Source organism: Peromyscus californicus, unplaced genomic scaffold (assembly GCF_007827085.1).
Source record: "Peromyscus californicus insignis strain IS unplaced genomic scaffold, ASM782708v3 Scaffold_4__1_contigs__length_199733344, whole genome shotgun sequence".
Lineage (NCBI taxonomy): Eukaryota > Metazoa > Chordata > Mammalia > Rodentia > Cricetidae > Peromyscus > Peromyscus californicus.
The window spans coordinates 30,015,255-30,029,553 of record NW_026294562.1 but is presented as its reverse complement, the minus strand read 5'-3'; the positions used below and the strand labels follow the sequence as shown (position 1 = coordinate 30,029,553).

The window sequence follows — 14,299 nt, the reverse complement described above, 5'->3', positions numbered from 1 at the left end:
CTAAAGTAAACTACTAGGGGTCAGACTCCAGAAGTTTGAACCAACATTGCCTAGTGAGTTGTGTTGAACCAAACTAGCTTCTTGCCTGCTTCAGATTGTCACTCTGCTAGCCATGGAGGTTGCTGAGACACCTGTATACACCCTTTGCAATAATGCTTGGTAAATAATTAAACAGAGAAAGATATTGGAAGGCCAAGTAGAAAAGAGCCCTCTGGTCTACCATAGTATAAGCTGAAAAGCTGATAAAGTGAATTGACCCTAGGAAATAGCTCTTCTGGAACTTAGAACACAAACTACTGAACAGGAACCTGGAAAGAACTGTTTCATATCAAATATTCTACATGAAGTGGTTTAGGAACTTTACTTAATCATCACCATCAAAGACAAGAAAACAAGGGACTGTGTGCTGACAGTATTTGTGGTCATAAACTACCCTGGAGATTAGAGAGGAATGACTACTTTGATAGACAGCTAATGTGAAAATAAGCACTGAGGGAACTGAACTACAGCAAAATGAAAGACAAATGTTAGTGGACAGTCCTGTTCATAACAAACAGACCTAAATGATCAAATTAGCATGTGACAGAAGCAGTTGCCAATCAGCCCAAAGATCCGGTCCTCAGAAATTAAATCCTAGTCTCAAAAGAAAGGGAATGTGATAGTCTTATGGTGGCAGAAATCCAGCAAATATACAAGACTCCCCAAGCCACAACTTTGGTTGAAGACTTAATATGAAATAGGGTGTTAGTGGAGCTCAATGACAGAGGAGGTGCTTTAACATGGGTGAGATCCTAGGCTCAGCCACCAGCTCCTTGACCCCCTACACATACACACAAATACAAACTTTAAAAATTGAAAGTGAAAGTAAAGGGAGGCTCAGTGTATTTCTGCTCTTGCAAAGGACATGGATTTTGGTTCCCAGTTTCTAAGAGGTAGCACAGAGCCATCCACAAATCCAGTTCTAGGGAATCCAACACCCTCAGGCACCACGTACACACATGTACATATACAGGAATGCAGGTAAACACATATACATAAACACACAAATCTTAAAAACAAAACAAAAAAAGCTAGATTTTTCTAAGGAGATTTCTAACTACAGATGCATACTGTTGGTAAACACTAAAAACCCATCCTAAAAACCCCTAGAAGAGCGACACTGGACAACTGCACACATGGGGATACTTTTAAATATAGATGTCTGAAAGGCACAAGCAGGATCTGTCCAATCATTTTCCTTATCTGTTCCCTTCCCTTTGGGATCAATCTTCAAAGAACCCATTCAATAATCATTTGCACTTATTAACCAGCCCCACCGTGACCCTGCAGCTCTTTATGATGTAATGTTCTCTCTTATCTTAAGCATCTCTACCATTAAGCTCTCTTGAGTCCACCCCATAACCTACCTGTTTTTTTCTTTTTTCTTCAAATATTTACACTACCAATGGGTCACCGCTAGTATATTCAGTTCACTCTTACACAATCTGTCCCTCACTGAACTAACTGATTTACTCTACACTTTGTAGGTGAATATCTAACACCCAAACTGTGACAGGAAACAGTACAGGATACAGACTGCAGAGTGAAAAGATCCAAGGAAAAACTCTCTGACCTTGACTTGACCCCAAGGACCCCAGGGCTTGAAATCCCATCAATTCCGGAGTTTGCCCCAGAGTCAGGCTGCAGAATCCCACCAATCCCTGAAGTCACTTAGCACGAAATTCCAATAATCCCTGAGCTTACCCGTTTGCCCTAGAATAAGACCACAAAATTCCACCAATCCCAAGCCAGCCACCTGGGAAAGCTCCCCCCCCCCCACCTGCCCAAGATACCCCATAGAGGCTCTGTACCCTGTTCAGTTTGCTGCTGCTTCTCACCCTAGAGGCAGCCACCCTTCTGGATTCTTCTTTGCCAATCAATCTCAAGTGAGGTTTGTTGTGCAATGTGACATTTTCCCTAGAGTGGAGCCCAACTGTAACAACTTTCCCAGAGCTGGAGCTGACCGGACTAGAGCAGAGCTGTAACACTTTTTCTGGGGAAACTTCCCTCTAGGATAACAGAACTGTTACATTTGGTGGTTTGGGAGGACTGGCCTAAGTAGAGCTGTAACATTTCCCAGCACCGGAGCAGAGCTCTAACAATTTTGCTGGGGAAAAACTCCCCTGTCAGAAGCAGAGCTGTGACACTTGCATTGGGAACTCTTTCCCTGGAGCAGGGCTGTGAGCTGCTATGCTTACAGTGACTTTGTGGTCTTCCTTGGCTCCCGACTGCCAGGATACCTTTCCATCCAAGCTTCAATGTTGGTATAGACTACTTGACTTTCTTCCAAAGAAAATATATTCAAGCACAGCTGTGAGTACCCCTGAATTAGTGGAATCTCTCTCTTTAAGTAACATAAAACTCAGGGCTTCATGGGCAGCTCCAAGGCTTTGTGTGAGAAATAAACTATAACAAAAACCAGTTTTGTTCACTATGGCAATGGGTGTCACAAATAATTCTCTCGATTCAACTCTTGCTATCCTATTATCTACAAAGCAGCCATATCATATTTATTATCTATCTGTGTGTGTGTGTGTGTGTGTGTGTGTGTGTGTGTGTGTGTGTGTGTGTGTATGTGTGTATGTGTGTGTGTAGGTCATAGGACAACTTGTGGGCGTTGGTTCTCCTCTTCAACTATATGGATTCTGAGATGAAAACTCCAGTTTTAAGGCTTCGTAGTAAATGCCGTAACTGAGCATCTTGCTGACCCTACATAATCCTTCCACAACGTAAGTGTGTTTGAATCATGTCAGTGGTTTATCACACTTGACATTAAATCCACACTCTACTGGTTCCATTTGAGACCCTGTCTGTATCTCACTTGACTCTTATATATATCACAGCTCTCCTCCAGCTCACTGGGCCGTTATAAATACTTAGCTCAACTAAGCTACGGAAATAAACCAACCCTCCAAACACTTGCTATGTCTCCTATCTGGAACGTTCTTTCTCAGATACCTACTTGGGATTGTCTTTCATTTGATTCACGTGTCTGCTGAACTGCTGTCTCATCAGTGACCTTTCGTAATTACCCAATCTGAAAGGATCACTGCTGCCCTATTTCCAACACTCCCCAACCCTCATGCTGACTCACAGTCTCTAGCTCCCGTACACTAGCTGATGTCATATCCTCAGCTGTTCACTAACTGCCTCACTCTGCCCAGACTAATCACTTCACGTCACTCTCGTCCCTGCAGCATCCCACAGGCCCTAGCACTGCTGGCATACAGTAGGCTGCTCAGTGAAGTCCAAGCTGAATGAATGGACAGATTTTAAATGAACACACTGTATTTATATGTGCCAGGCTCTGTCACAGACATCAGGATACAAGTGGGAGTGATGAACATGGCATCATTGTCTCCTTTAAAGAAAATTAAATAACAAAACAAAACAAAAAGCTACCACTGGAGGAGACACATGTAGAATTAAAAGAATTGGAAAGTGTGTGCTATGAGCTTAAGGCGTTTGCAGAGAACTGGAGTAGCTGCAGGTAAAATAGGTCAGACTTAAACTCTATTGTGAAGAGCTCTGAGCTTCAAAGCAGAGAGGTTGTGTCTTCATCCAATTCCACAGTCTGGATCCCCAATTAGAAATGAAAGGAGAAAATACTCCTAAAAACAGAATTAGAATTGACCAAACTCATTATTTAGACAATACCAACTGAGCTGTTCTATGTTTCTAGAAAATGTCACTGGCCAGAGAAGGGGAAAAAACAACTTGGAAAACACAGCTCACAAGTCTGGTTTTGGTCCAGGAGAGTCTGAGGCACCCTGATCACCACACTTGGTGTTACATTTGCTCTCATAAGAAAACTTGACTTGGAGACCTCGGTGCTACCTTCTCTGTCAAGGTCCTGACAGGGTGGGGCCACAGGAAACATGCAGGGGTACCACTGTGTTAGCTGTGAGCCACACACAGAGCCCTGAGTCTCAGCTCTATCAGTCTGCAAGCTGTCAATACTCTTTATGGTGCTTTCTTAAAACAAGGGTACCTGGTTTGCAGTGAGGTCTGACACAAAGGCAGAGATTTCCCCGGAATTTTTCCTAGTCAGTGGCTTGAAAGTCCAATTCTAAATGAGGAGACAACATTATTTACAATTTTAAAAACCAAAAAAAGTTCACAGTGAAGGACAAGTGTATGCAACATAAGACAGAACTGAATGTCACAAATTCAGAGTTAAGGTGTTCAGAGCCCTCAAAGTCTGGCTCAAGGGCTTATTGTTGGTAGATGTTGCCCAAAGTTCCAGTGGTCTTACTTCTCCATTAGTACAGCGTCCTCAACAGTTGTGTCTTTTCTCTAAAGTTAGAAAGTACAAAAGAAGACAGAGTAGGCTGCCTTTTTTAAGGCCTCCATGATTCTTAAAGTTAGAATAATTTGGGGGGTAGTGAATTTGGGTTTTGTTGGGATCTTAATACCAACCAAATGGCTTTAATTCTAAGGAGCTGAGTAAAACGGTTAATGGTAAACTATCCAGTTGGTGGATGCTGGAGAGAGGGGTCAAACTCACAAGAGTGAAACACAAAGGAAAGTTAGCAATGAAAAATACCCCCTAACCAGAAAGTTCCATGTTTTCGAAATGGTTCCTAAATATAACGTCACACAGCAACAGCCAATTAGTTAGAAACAAGGGAGGGTGTTGGGCGAGGTGTGTCTGTATAACAGTTCAGAAGGTTAGTCTTGGTGATGAGAGCTAGGGAGGAGGATATTCATCAGCAAGCACTTCATGCTGCATCAGTCTGTACCCTCTCAATCCTTCATACCTGGAGTACCACATACACTGGAGAGGTCACAGACAGACAGAGTGGGGATGCTTAGGACAACAGTCTACTTCCAAAGGTAGAAATAGAGTAAGGTCCTTAAAGAATCCTTAGCTGGTTGCATTCAAGCTAAAATTACCTGACTACTCCAATTCCATCCCAGTGGCTTACCCAGCAATGTCAGGGCCAATTGAAAAGTTTTCTAGGATAATAGAAACCTTGACCTAGAAGCTGGTTTTTTTTTTTTTTTTTTTTTTTTTTTTTTTTTTCCTGTGAGAACAAGGCTCCTGAGTTGGAAAAGTTCATTTAAGCCAACTAGCATGTAAAGCCACAGCTGGTGCTAGAACCCAGGCCGCCTGCTCCGGCACTGAATTAGCTTTGTAGAAGACATTCCAACTGGCTTATTGCTGTTGAACAATTTAAATAAGTAAATTACTACAGTATTGGCAGTAAGTACCAGGACAATACCAAATTCGAAAATTTAAAGAGAAATAGATTTTGGAAAAATTCCCTGGTAGAAATTATTCCTATGATTAGGAAGTTTCCTTAGAACAAGGTTGAAATCATAAAACATCTCAATTCTGCAAAAAGTCTGACTTACTGAGTTATATTCTGGGGCAATAAATTTGCCTGTGTGTATGAATTTTGATGAAAAGCCAGAAAGTGAACTCACAAAAACAAATTTTAAGGGAAAAAAAAACACAACAAAAAACCCTAGGAAGCTTAATTTGAGCTGCCCTTCCCTCTGTAAAGGAAAAGCCTGGGAACTATCTTCAGTGGGCTTTTGGGAGAGAAAGGTCGAAAAGTCCAAATGTTCCTAAGTGAGAAGCGGGACTAGCGCTGTCAGTCCACAGAAAGTATGCAAGGAATTCCAAACATCACTACTTCTGAAGCTGAGTCCTCTCAAAACCAAAGCAACAACATTGTTTGTTTTTTCCTTCAACTGGATAGCAGAGGCCATCAGTTCCATTTCTAATTCTACTTAAGTTATAAAATTGTCGAACTAGCCCCACGTAAACACTTGGATAGGTCAGTGACTTCCCCAAAGTGAAGATGATAGTCTCCATGGTGAGGTCAGCGGGTACCCTCCCCTTTCTACATGTCTGACTTCGTGAACTGAGCAAGTTTACCCAACACCAGAAAAACACTCAGAGACAAACTCAACAGAAACACTCCACCTGCATTTTGTTATCTTGATGGAAGATGCTTTAATATCCAGCCATCCTTTGGCTCAGGCAACTCAGTCTGCCAGAGAGAAACTCAGAAGCTGCCCCAGAGTGACAGTTCCAGGTTTACATGGAAGCAGCCCCAGCTCCGGCCTCAGTCCCAGGCATGGCCCCGCTCACTCTGTAGATTTGGTTATGGTGCCCCAGGGGCAATGGCAGTGAGCTTGCGCTGTGGCCAGGGCACAGTGGTACCATCTACTGGGGCTCCCAAGCCCATTGGATAGGGAGAAATGGTCATTCCCCACTGCATACAGGGAAGCCACAGATGCTCTGCTCAGAAGAAAACCAGACACCAAGAACAAGGGCAATTAATTAAAGCCAAGGGAAGCTGTTCATCTAAGGAAATAGCTCGCTTTAGACAATCCCTGCTGTGATGGAGCTTGGGACATGAGAATCACTTTGGCTCCAACTGAAACTAAATACACACTAACTGAGACACTCAAAGGCAGCCACCCATGGTTTTAAGTGCTACACATTCTATAAGATGGGATCATATAGGTTCCACCACATTCTACCTGCTTACACTAAATGAGGTATCAGTTTTCCCCAACCAAAGTCATTATAAAATAGCTGCGTGACCCCTACATGCCAAAACTGTGAATACATACTGATAAGGTTCTGGGTCTGGCTGCGGGTGGGCGGGGGGGGTGTCATGGGACGGGCCTATTCCACCATGCACAGCACATAGGCCAACTGCCAACAATTCACCTGAGTAAATAACAACCAAGACTAGGCAGCTTTATCATCACCCCCATACCCTCCACACCTCCACCCCCAGTTATTCAACAGCCTTTACTCTCTGAAAATGTCTGAATGTTTTCTTTCCTATTACCTGAAAACAGACCACCATTACTCATGGTCTCAATTCTAGAGGCATCTTGTATCAAACAGGCAACAAACAATATTCTCTCAAAGCTGTAGAAGCTTTAGTTAGTCCCATGGTGTGTGTGGTTTCAAAACTAATTAATATGCTTCGATTTCACCACTTGGCTAAATTTCATTTCCAAACGATAACTAGATAGCTAAATGCAAACCCATCATTTCTGGATCTTAAGACTATGTTTACTCTACTTACTTGTATTTTAAGAGCAGCCACTGAATTAACCAGAGTCCTACAAGGATCATGCCGTTAATTTCGCAAATAGAAAAGGCCCACTGCACCCGGTTAAAATGGTCAAAAAATGTGTCCGGTAGTGGAGGCTGCACCTCCTTAGGAGGTACTCGTTCATGGACGACCGAGATCATCACTGTAGTGAGAACAAAACAGGAAAGTGCATAAAGAAAGGCCAGAAAAGTCTTGCCCCACTCCATGGGGTACTGGGAGCGCTCTGGTTCTGGCATGGGGATTTTTATCATCTCTTTCCTATACCCATTTGGCATTCCATTGGGCTTAATCTTGATGCTGAAGCTGCCCTCAGGGTTGGGAATGTCAACGCCAACGCTGAGATGCCCGTTGGCGTGGCCATTCTTGTGCGCTTCCATATGATGCTCCATCTTCAGGGTCTCGATCATGTCTAAGAGCCGCTGCCCGTTGTCAGAGGAGACTCGGCACAGTGGGGGTTTTTTGAAATCCTCTTGGGTTAGGTTGATCAAGTCCTGGCCTGTGAAATGTTCTAGAGGTTCACAGTATTCTGGCATAGCATTCTCCAGCAGCCAGTCTGCCACCTTCTTGGGTGACCAATAAACCACTTCCTTCATGGTACTGGCAGACAAAATGCAGTACCCCCAACTTGCTCTTAGACGTCAGCAGTCACTGTTCGTACAGAGCAGGGCACTATCCCTCCTGGGCCGGTTCATCTTGTTGGGTCTCATGAGCAGAGACTCATTTGGCAAGATGGTCAGGGCAGTTTAAAGCACTTCGTGTAGCGGTGTCTGAACATTAATTGGCCTCATTTCTGAACAGGATTCTTCCTTCTGTGGGAGGAAAAGAAAAGGTCAGGATCATAGGACTTCCAGATCAGTTCCTTCAAAATGCAAAGAGGCTCAAGGTGTACAATAGAAGCGGAAGGGCAGTCACTGGTAACCTCTGTTTCAAATGTGTTAGTTTCAAGCATTGCCAATTCCCTGGTCATAAGTCTTCCATGACAGATCACTAAATTGGATCTGAAAACGTAGAAGGCCAGGGACAACAGTGGATGGATCTCCCAGGGAGTACTTATTAGGAATAACTCAACAGACTCTGGACCCTGCTCAGCAGAGACCACTGATTCTCTTTGTACCTAACATACTTCCATGACATAATATGAAAGAGTCTGGCAAACTTGTTTAATCCACCAATCGCTCTGGTGAGGAATGCTGAAAATGTGCACAATATGTGACAACTTAGGTATCACAGAAATGTTGATCTTAAGATCATCTGGTCTAATAATTTTACAAGTTTTTTTGCCCAAAAAGTTACTAGTTCACTTATTCCAAACATGTGTGAACTCTAAAATAGAAAAGATAACACTGCGGCTGACTGGGTTGACACACAGGCAGAGCCCAGGGCCAAGGCTCACCTGATCTTTCTATCCTCAGTCTCTCGACACTTCTGCAGACCCCCGTCATTTGAAAAAAGAGGATTTGATCCACCTCTCATCTAGAAAAAAGGAATGGGTTCTATAAAAGTCAAAGGACTTGCCAATAGTTGAATGTATAGAGGGGGTGTAAGTCCAGTGTATGTGTTTGTGGTGGTTTGAAAGATAATGCCCCCCAAAGGGAGTGGCACTATTAGGAGGTGTGATCTTGTTGAAGGAGGCTAGATGACACACTCCTTTAATCCAGACCTTGAGGCTGGAGGAAATACCTTTAATCTGGGCCACACATCTGTTGGAAGAGTGTCCCTGTGGGGGCAGGCTTTGAGGTTTCCTTTTTCTCAAGCTTCACTCAGTGTCACAGTCAGTTGACTTCCTGTTGCCTGGGAGATGTAGCATTCTCAGCTCCAGCACCATGTCTGCCTGCATGCTGCCATGCTCCCCTTCATGATCATAATGGACTGAACCTCTGAAGCTGTAAGTAAGCCACCCCTCAATTACATGTTTTCCTTATAAGAGTTGCCATGGTCATGGTATCTCTTCAGAGCAATAAAAACCCTAACCAAGACAGTGTTCATTAAAATACTTAACCAGCGGTGTAAGAATCAAAGGCCTATGCTCTCAGGAAGACTCTAACAGAAGGATGCATACAAGCATAACAGATGCAACCACAATCCTTGACTAATGCACAGCATTGCAGAAAAAAGTGGGAAGACACAGACCAGCTAGGTTATATTCGATGATCCTGAGTGTATTCCCATGTTTCTGCCACTGATTTCTTTAATAAACACATACTACTTTTATAACAATCATTAAAAAAAATTTAAAAAGCTCAAAGCAGAAGACCCAACTTCATATAAAGGCAACACAGCTATGAAATGTGACTTTGGTCCCAGCATCTCCCCTGCTTGCCCCACTGTCTGGGCTTCAGATTGCTAATCTTTAAAATGGGTACAGCAACAATAACATATTTCCTTTATAAGGTTGTTGTCAAAGACTGAGTCTATATATGAAAGTGGACGAAACAGCTGAGCTCTGTAAGCAGTGATTTTCAGGAGGGTTTGGTGGTGCTCATGTCTTTTTTATCCTTTTTCAAATGATCAATCATGTTCAACAGTCTCTGTTCACTTTCTCTCCCACTACAACAAACTCTACCAGCTGGATTGTTTTCTGAAATGATTCTTGTGTTAACTAGAGAAGGCTTTCAACAGACCTAAAAGTTGAAAAGCTGGAGATTACGAGTGACATTGTTTCCCTAAGAATGTGTTCAGGGAACGGTAGGTAGCTGGTAAAGTGTCTTGTGCTTTACAAGGATAGTTCTTCCACCAAGCACACTCAGTGCACACTGTCATCCTCCCACTGTCCACACAGTAGGATGGTGAGAATACTTACAGGGACTTCTCAGATTAACTTCCTTAAGCTTTCCTACTCTCCGCGACCCATTTTCTCTCCAACTTGTCACATACTGAACCCTCTAGATTGAGGAGAGACAGCATGTGTCCTCCCACTTTCCAATTTCTTATGTTACCAACGACAGCACCAATCCTAAGGACACACCCAGTCCTCCCGAGTATTGTGGGTACTGAACATCTTCCCTGCCATACTCTCTCCTAGGTAAGCATCTGCAGACTCCCAGAAGCAGTTGAGCGCCTTGCAAAGGCAGCTACTCCTAGCAGCCCCAGACTTCATGCCCCCCAGGGCTCAAAAGCCACTCAGCCAATAACTGGTCAATAGCTTTACAAACATCCCTAGCATTGTGCAGACTGTTAAATGGAAAATAAGCCCAACAATGTCACTGATTCCGAAATGTCTTTTAAACTACCTTGAACAGTCAAGGAAATTATGAGCATTTTCCAGAGAGAAAGTCCATGTGGCTTCTGCATACTCACAGCCACTGCAGAGGAACCCCAACTGCGGTGAACATGGCCTAGCATGCCAAAGGCATGCATACCAAGCCCAAGTCCGTGCACAGGCTGTGCACGACAGGAGGTCTGTCTCTTAAGCATAAGACCCATGGCCTCTCCTCAAACACTTCCCAACAGATCTAGGGTGACTGTCTGTGAAACCCTCAACATTTACAAGAGAATGCTGAAGGAAAAACTCGACTTCAGACCCAAGGGGAAAGGACACTGGCTTTCCCCTGCGTTCCACATCCCCCAGTTCTTGCCCAGCACGGGAAGCACGCCAGTGTCTGAAACCCTCAGAACCACAGACCAAGGCCAAGACATTTATCACTTCTCTCGGAGAGAGAAACAGACAGAACATTTCTTACTAAAAGATAACAAACTTAAAACAGAAACAAATCAAATTGCGGGAGACAATTTAATACAGGGCTAAACGTCTATCTGGCATGGCGAGCACTCTAAGAGGAACAGGAGTCTTGCAAAGTCCAGTCCATCAAATCATTCTCGACAGCCAGAGGAACTCTCCAAAAAATTCTGCAAGACAGGTTGGCATCTCCGTTCTGTAGCCAAGGAGGACCACAACAGCACCCCCCCCAAACACAGATCCTGCACTTCTCCAACTTGTGAGCCCTTCTTTCCCTTGGCCTTCTTCTCCCACAGTCCTTTGCGGTCCAGACAGTGCTCAGCAGTGGTGACGGTGCTCAGCAGTGGTGACGGTGCTCAGCAGGGGTGACGGTGCTCAGCAGGGGTGACAGTGCTCAGCAGTGGTGAACGTGCTCAGCAGTGGTGACGGTGCTCAGCAGTGGTGCAGGTGCTCAGCAGTGGTGACAGTGCTCAGCAGTGGTGAACGTGCTCAGCAGTGGTGACGGTGCTCAGCAGTGGTGCAGGTGCTCAGCAGTGGTGACGGTGCTCAGCAGTGGTGAACGTGCTCTGTTAACTAAAGGTAGACCAGTAGCATGTGTTCACCACAGGATCGAAGCCCGGAAGGACTTTCTATTTGGTCTTAACCAGGTTGAAAAATAATTATACAAAATTCAATGGGGCTCAGATTCCTAAGATAGAGACTTTAGCCTTCAGTATTATAAAGGCCTTTAATGATATGCCACACCATTGTACAATGAATTTATAGTTAATCATGAAAGCCAGATCTTCAGAAAGAAAAAAGAGCTAAAGCAATCACTCTGGAAATGCAAAAAAGCCATTTAACCAGGCAAAACCACAAAATAAATCTTTAGAACTATTTGCTTATACTTCTTCGAAAGGAGCTCTTATATGGCCTTGTCACCTGAGAACGTCTAGAAATAAAACAGCAGTGTGCTAATAAAAACCTCCCAGAATTAAGTAGGACACAAGGGTTTCAAAAGTTAAAGTATTATGCCAGCAATCCCAGTACTCAGGAGTCTGAGGCAGGAGGATGGTGAGCCTGGGACCAGCCTGAGCTACCTAGCAAATCCTTGTCTCACAAACCTGTAACAACAATACAACATCTCCCCCCAAAGACTGGAATTAGGAATTGATTCTAAAATGAAATCTACATCATTCACATCACTTTACTATGAAACAAACATTTTACAAAAGCTTCAAGTTTAGATAAAAGTTTCCAGATTTACTAGAACTTTCCATAAATGTCAACAATAACCTAGTTGACTTCTGCAATGAAATGTTTAATTCTCCATAAACTCAATTTGATACCTACTGAATGTTTTTTCCAAGGAAACTCCAATTGCATCTTTTCTTATTTAGCACTTGAAGAGTTAATTTAAATAAGAATTTATAAAATTATATATGAAAAGTTAGGGTAACAACGTCGGCTGAAAGCGCTACTTATTTATTTCTACAGTTTGGGGAGTTTAGAAGAATCCTTTTGACGCTGTAACCTTTACACTGGCCTTTATTTTCAATTGCTAGTGCATGCAGTGCTCACAATTCCAAATCCAGCTTTGGTTCACAAATAAAATCATCCCTTATGAAAGCAGGTCCTCCAGCTAAGTGGATGCTGACCTACTTTGTGGAGCTCCGAGGAGGCTTGCTTTAGAAAACACACACCTCTGCCTTCTGGTCCACTCAGTCTGCTAAGACTGCTCTGACAAGTTTTGCATTCAGTGACATCAAATTTTGGTCTCCTCTTGACCTTGTTTATTTAATTATATTTAATGCTTCAATTTCATACTGTCTGTAGAGAATTCTTTCTCAATGGCTGCCCTACAGTTTATCTAATGGTCTCCCTTTTTTACTCTTCTCTCCCACAAATGTTTGAACTACAGTGAGATGTAGCAACCTTCATGTACCAGGAGGGAGGTGACTTTTGGTTGGCAAACTTGATAGGATATAACGACAAGAAAGCAGCCACGCCATGTGTCCTGTGACCCATGGTTCCATCTACTTCAGAGAACCACATCACCAGCAGGGCCCACCCCAATCCAGACACTTCACGATAGGGTGTTCCTATAAATATTCAGTTATCAGAGATTCCAAAGTATCATTTATTATAATACAAAATTAGAAATACATTAAAAATTCATTATAAAACAGATGACTAAGTCCCTACTAAAGATTGTAGCACATTTCTATATTGACAGTGATATTTGCAGTTTTATGAAGAGAACACCAGCTATAAAACAGAGTATCAATTTGTTAATATGTATGTATGACAAATACCACGGGATAAAAGTCGAGGCATTAGCTGTTAACTTCCCGTTGTCCCAGAACAACAGAATTATAAAATAATGTTCTGCTTCCTTCCATCCCAATATTTTAAAATCTCTCAGATAAGCACATTTTACTCTTGTCTGGAAGAGAAAAAAAAGCAAACTACTGTTGTTCCTCTAGGTATATTGTTTTAAACTATGAAGGCTGCACTGTGAGGCTGAAATCATGCTTCCTACAGCAGCTTTCTTTAGAAATGAGAAAGGGCTTGATGACATGACTAGACTCTCGAAACAGAACCCCAAATCCTACATATTAAGAAACAGTCTTTGAGAAGTGAGCCAATCTACCAGCAAAGATAAAACTAAAGCCCAAACCTACAATCATGACAACACTCCAAGCATGACAACACTCCAGACTCCTAATTCCCCACTGTCCCAGAGTGAAAACAGAGCAGGAGAACTGTAACTGCCCACCCCTGAGTTCCCTCAGTATCTGCCCACGCCTGCGGCTACAAACCGGGAAGCAGCACTTGGAAAATCCTCCCCATTGTTATGATGGGGGAAATCGTACACAGCTCTCTGAAAACTCACTGCTACAGTTTCCCTTGGGATTTGATTCTTCTAACTCACTTAAAAACTGAAGAGAATCTATTCCAACTCAACCAACCAGCAGGGCTCCTGTCCTGTTTGCCTGTTAATCTGTCATTCTTAGATCTGGACTCAATCTAGTGGCACAGACAGTGTCGGAGCATAACCAATGTTTCAAATTCCAGCAGCTCTCGTAGGAGCAGATGTGCACAGTGCTAATGTCGTCCAGCCAGAAGAGCTTCTCCATTTTTTTTTTGTTTGTTTGTTTTTCGAGACAAGGTTTCTCTGTGTAGCTTTGGAGCCTGTCCTGGAACTCACTCTGTAGCCCAAGCTGGCCTTGAACTCACAGAGATCCGCCTGCCTCGGCCTCCCGAGTGCTGGGATTAAAGGCGTGCGCCAACACTGCCCGGCAAGCTTCTCCATTTCTAACACACCTCACTCTGTGTCTTTCCATTCTTCTTTTTAAAAATCAAGAGCTCAAAACCCTATATACCACACTTACTAGGTGGACTACAAAGACATGCATAGTTTTGAATCTGTCAAAAAAGTAAACCAAGGCTGTGGAAAAACCCCAACTGGCTTAGCTTGTTTTTTAAAGCCCCAGGAAGCTGGGAATGTAGCGGT

General features: G+C 43.3%; 1 protein-coding gene across 14 annotated transcripts in view; it reads right to left on the bottom strand.

Moving 5' to 3' along the window:
- The window catches only part of Sgms1 (sphingomyelin synthase 1), a 277,830-nt gene that overhangs the window by 31,076 nt on the left and 232,455 nt on the right, over nt 1-14,299 (bottom strand). For all 14 annotated transcript variants that reach the window (XM_052760579.1, XM_052760585.1, XM_052760590.1 and 11 more), the window contains one exon: nt 7,098-7,936. In XM_052760579.1, coding sequence (XP_052616539.1) covers nt 7,098-7,720 — 623 coding nt within the window. In that variant the 5' untranslated portion in view covers nt 7,721-7,936. The remainder of the gene's footprint in view (nt 1-7,097; nt 7,937-14,299) is intronic.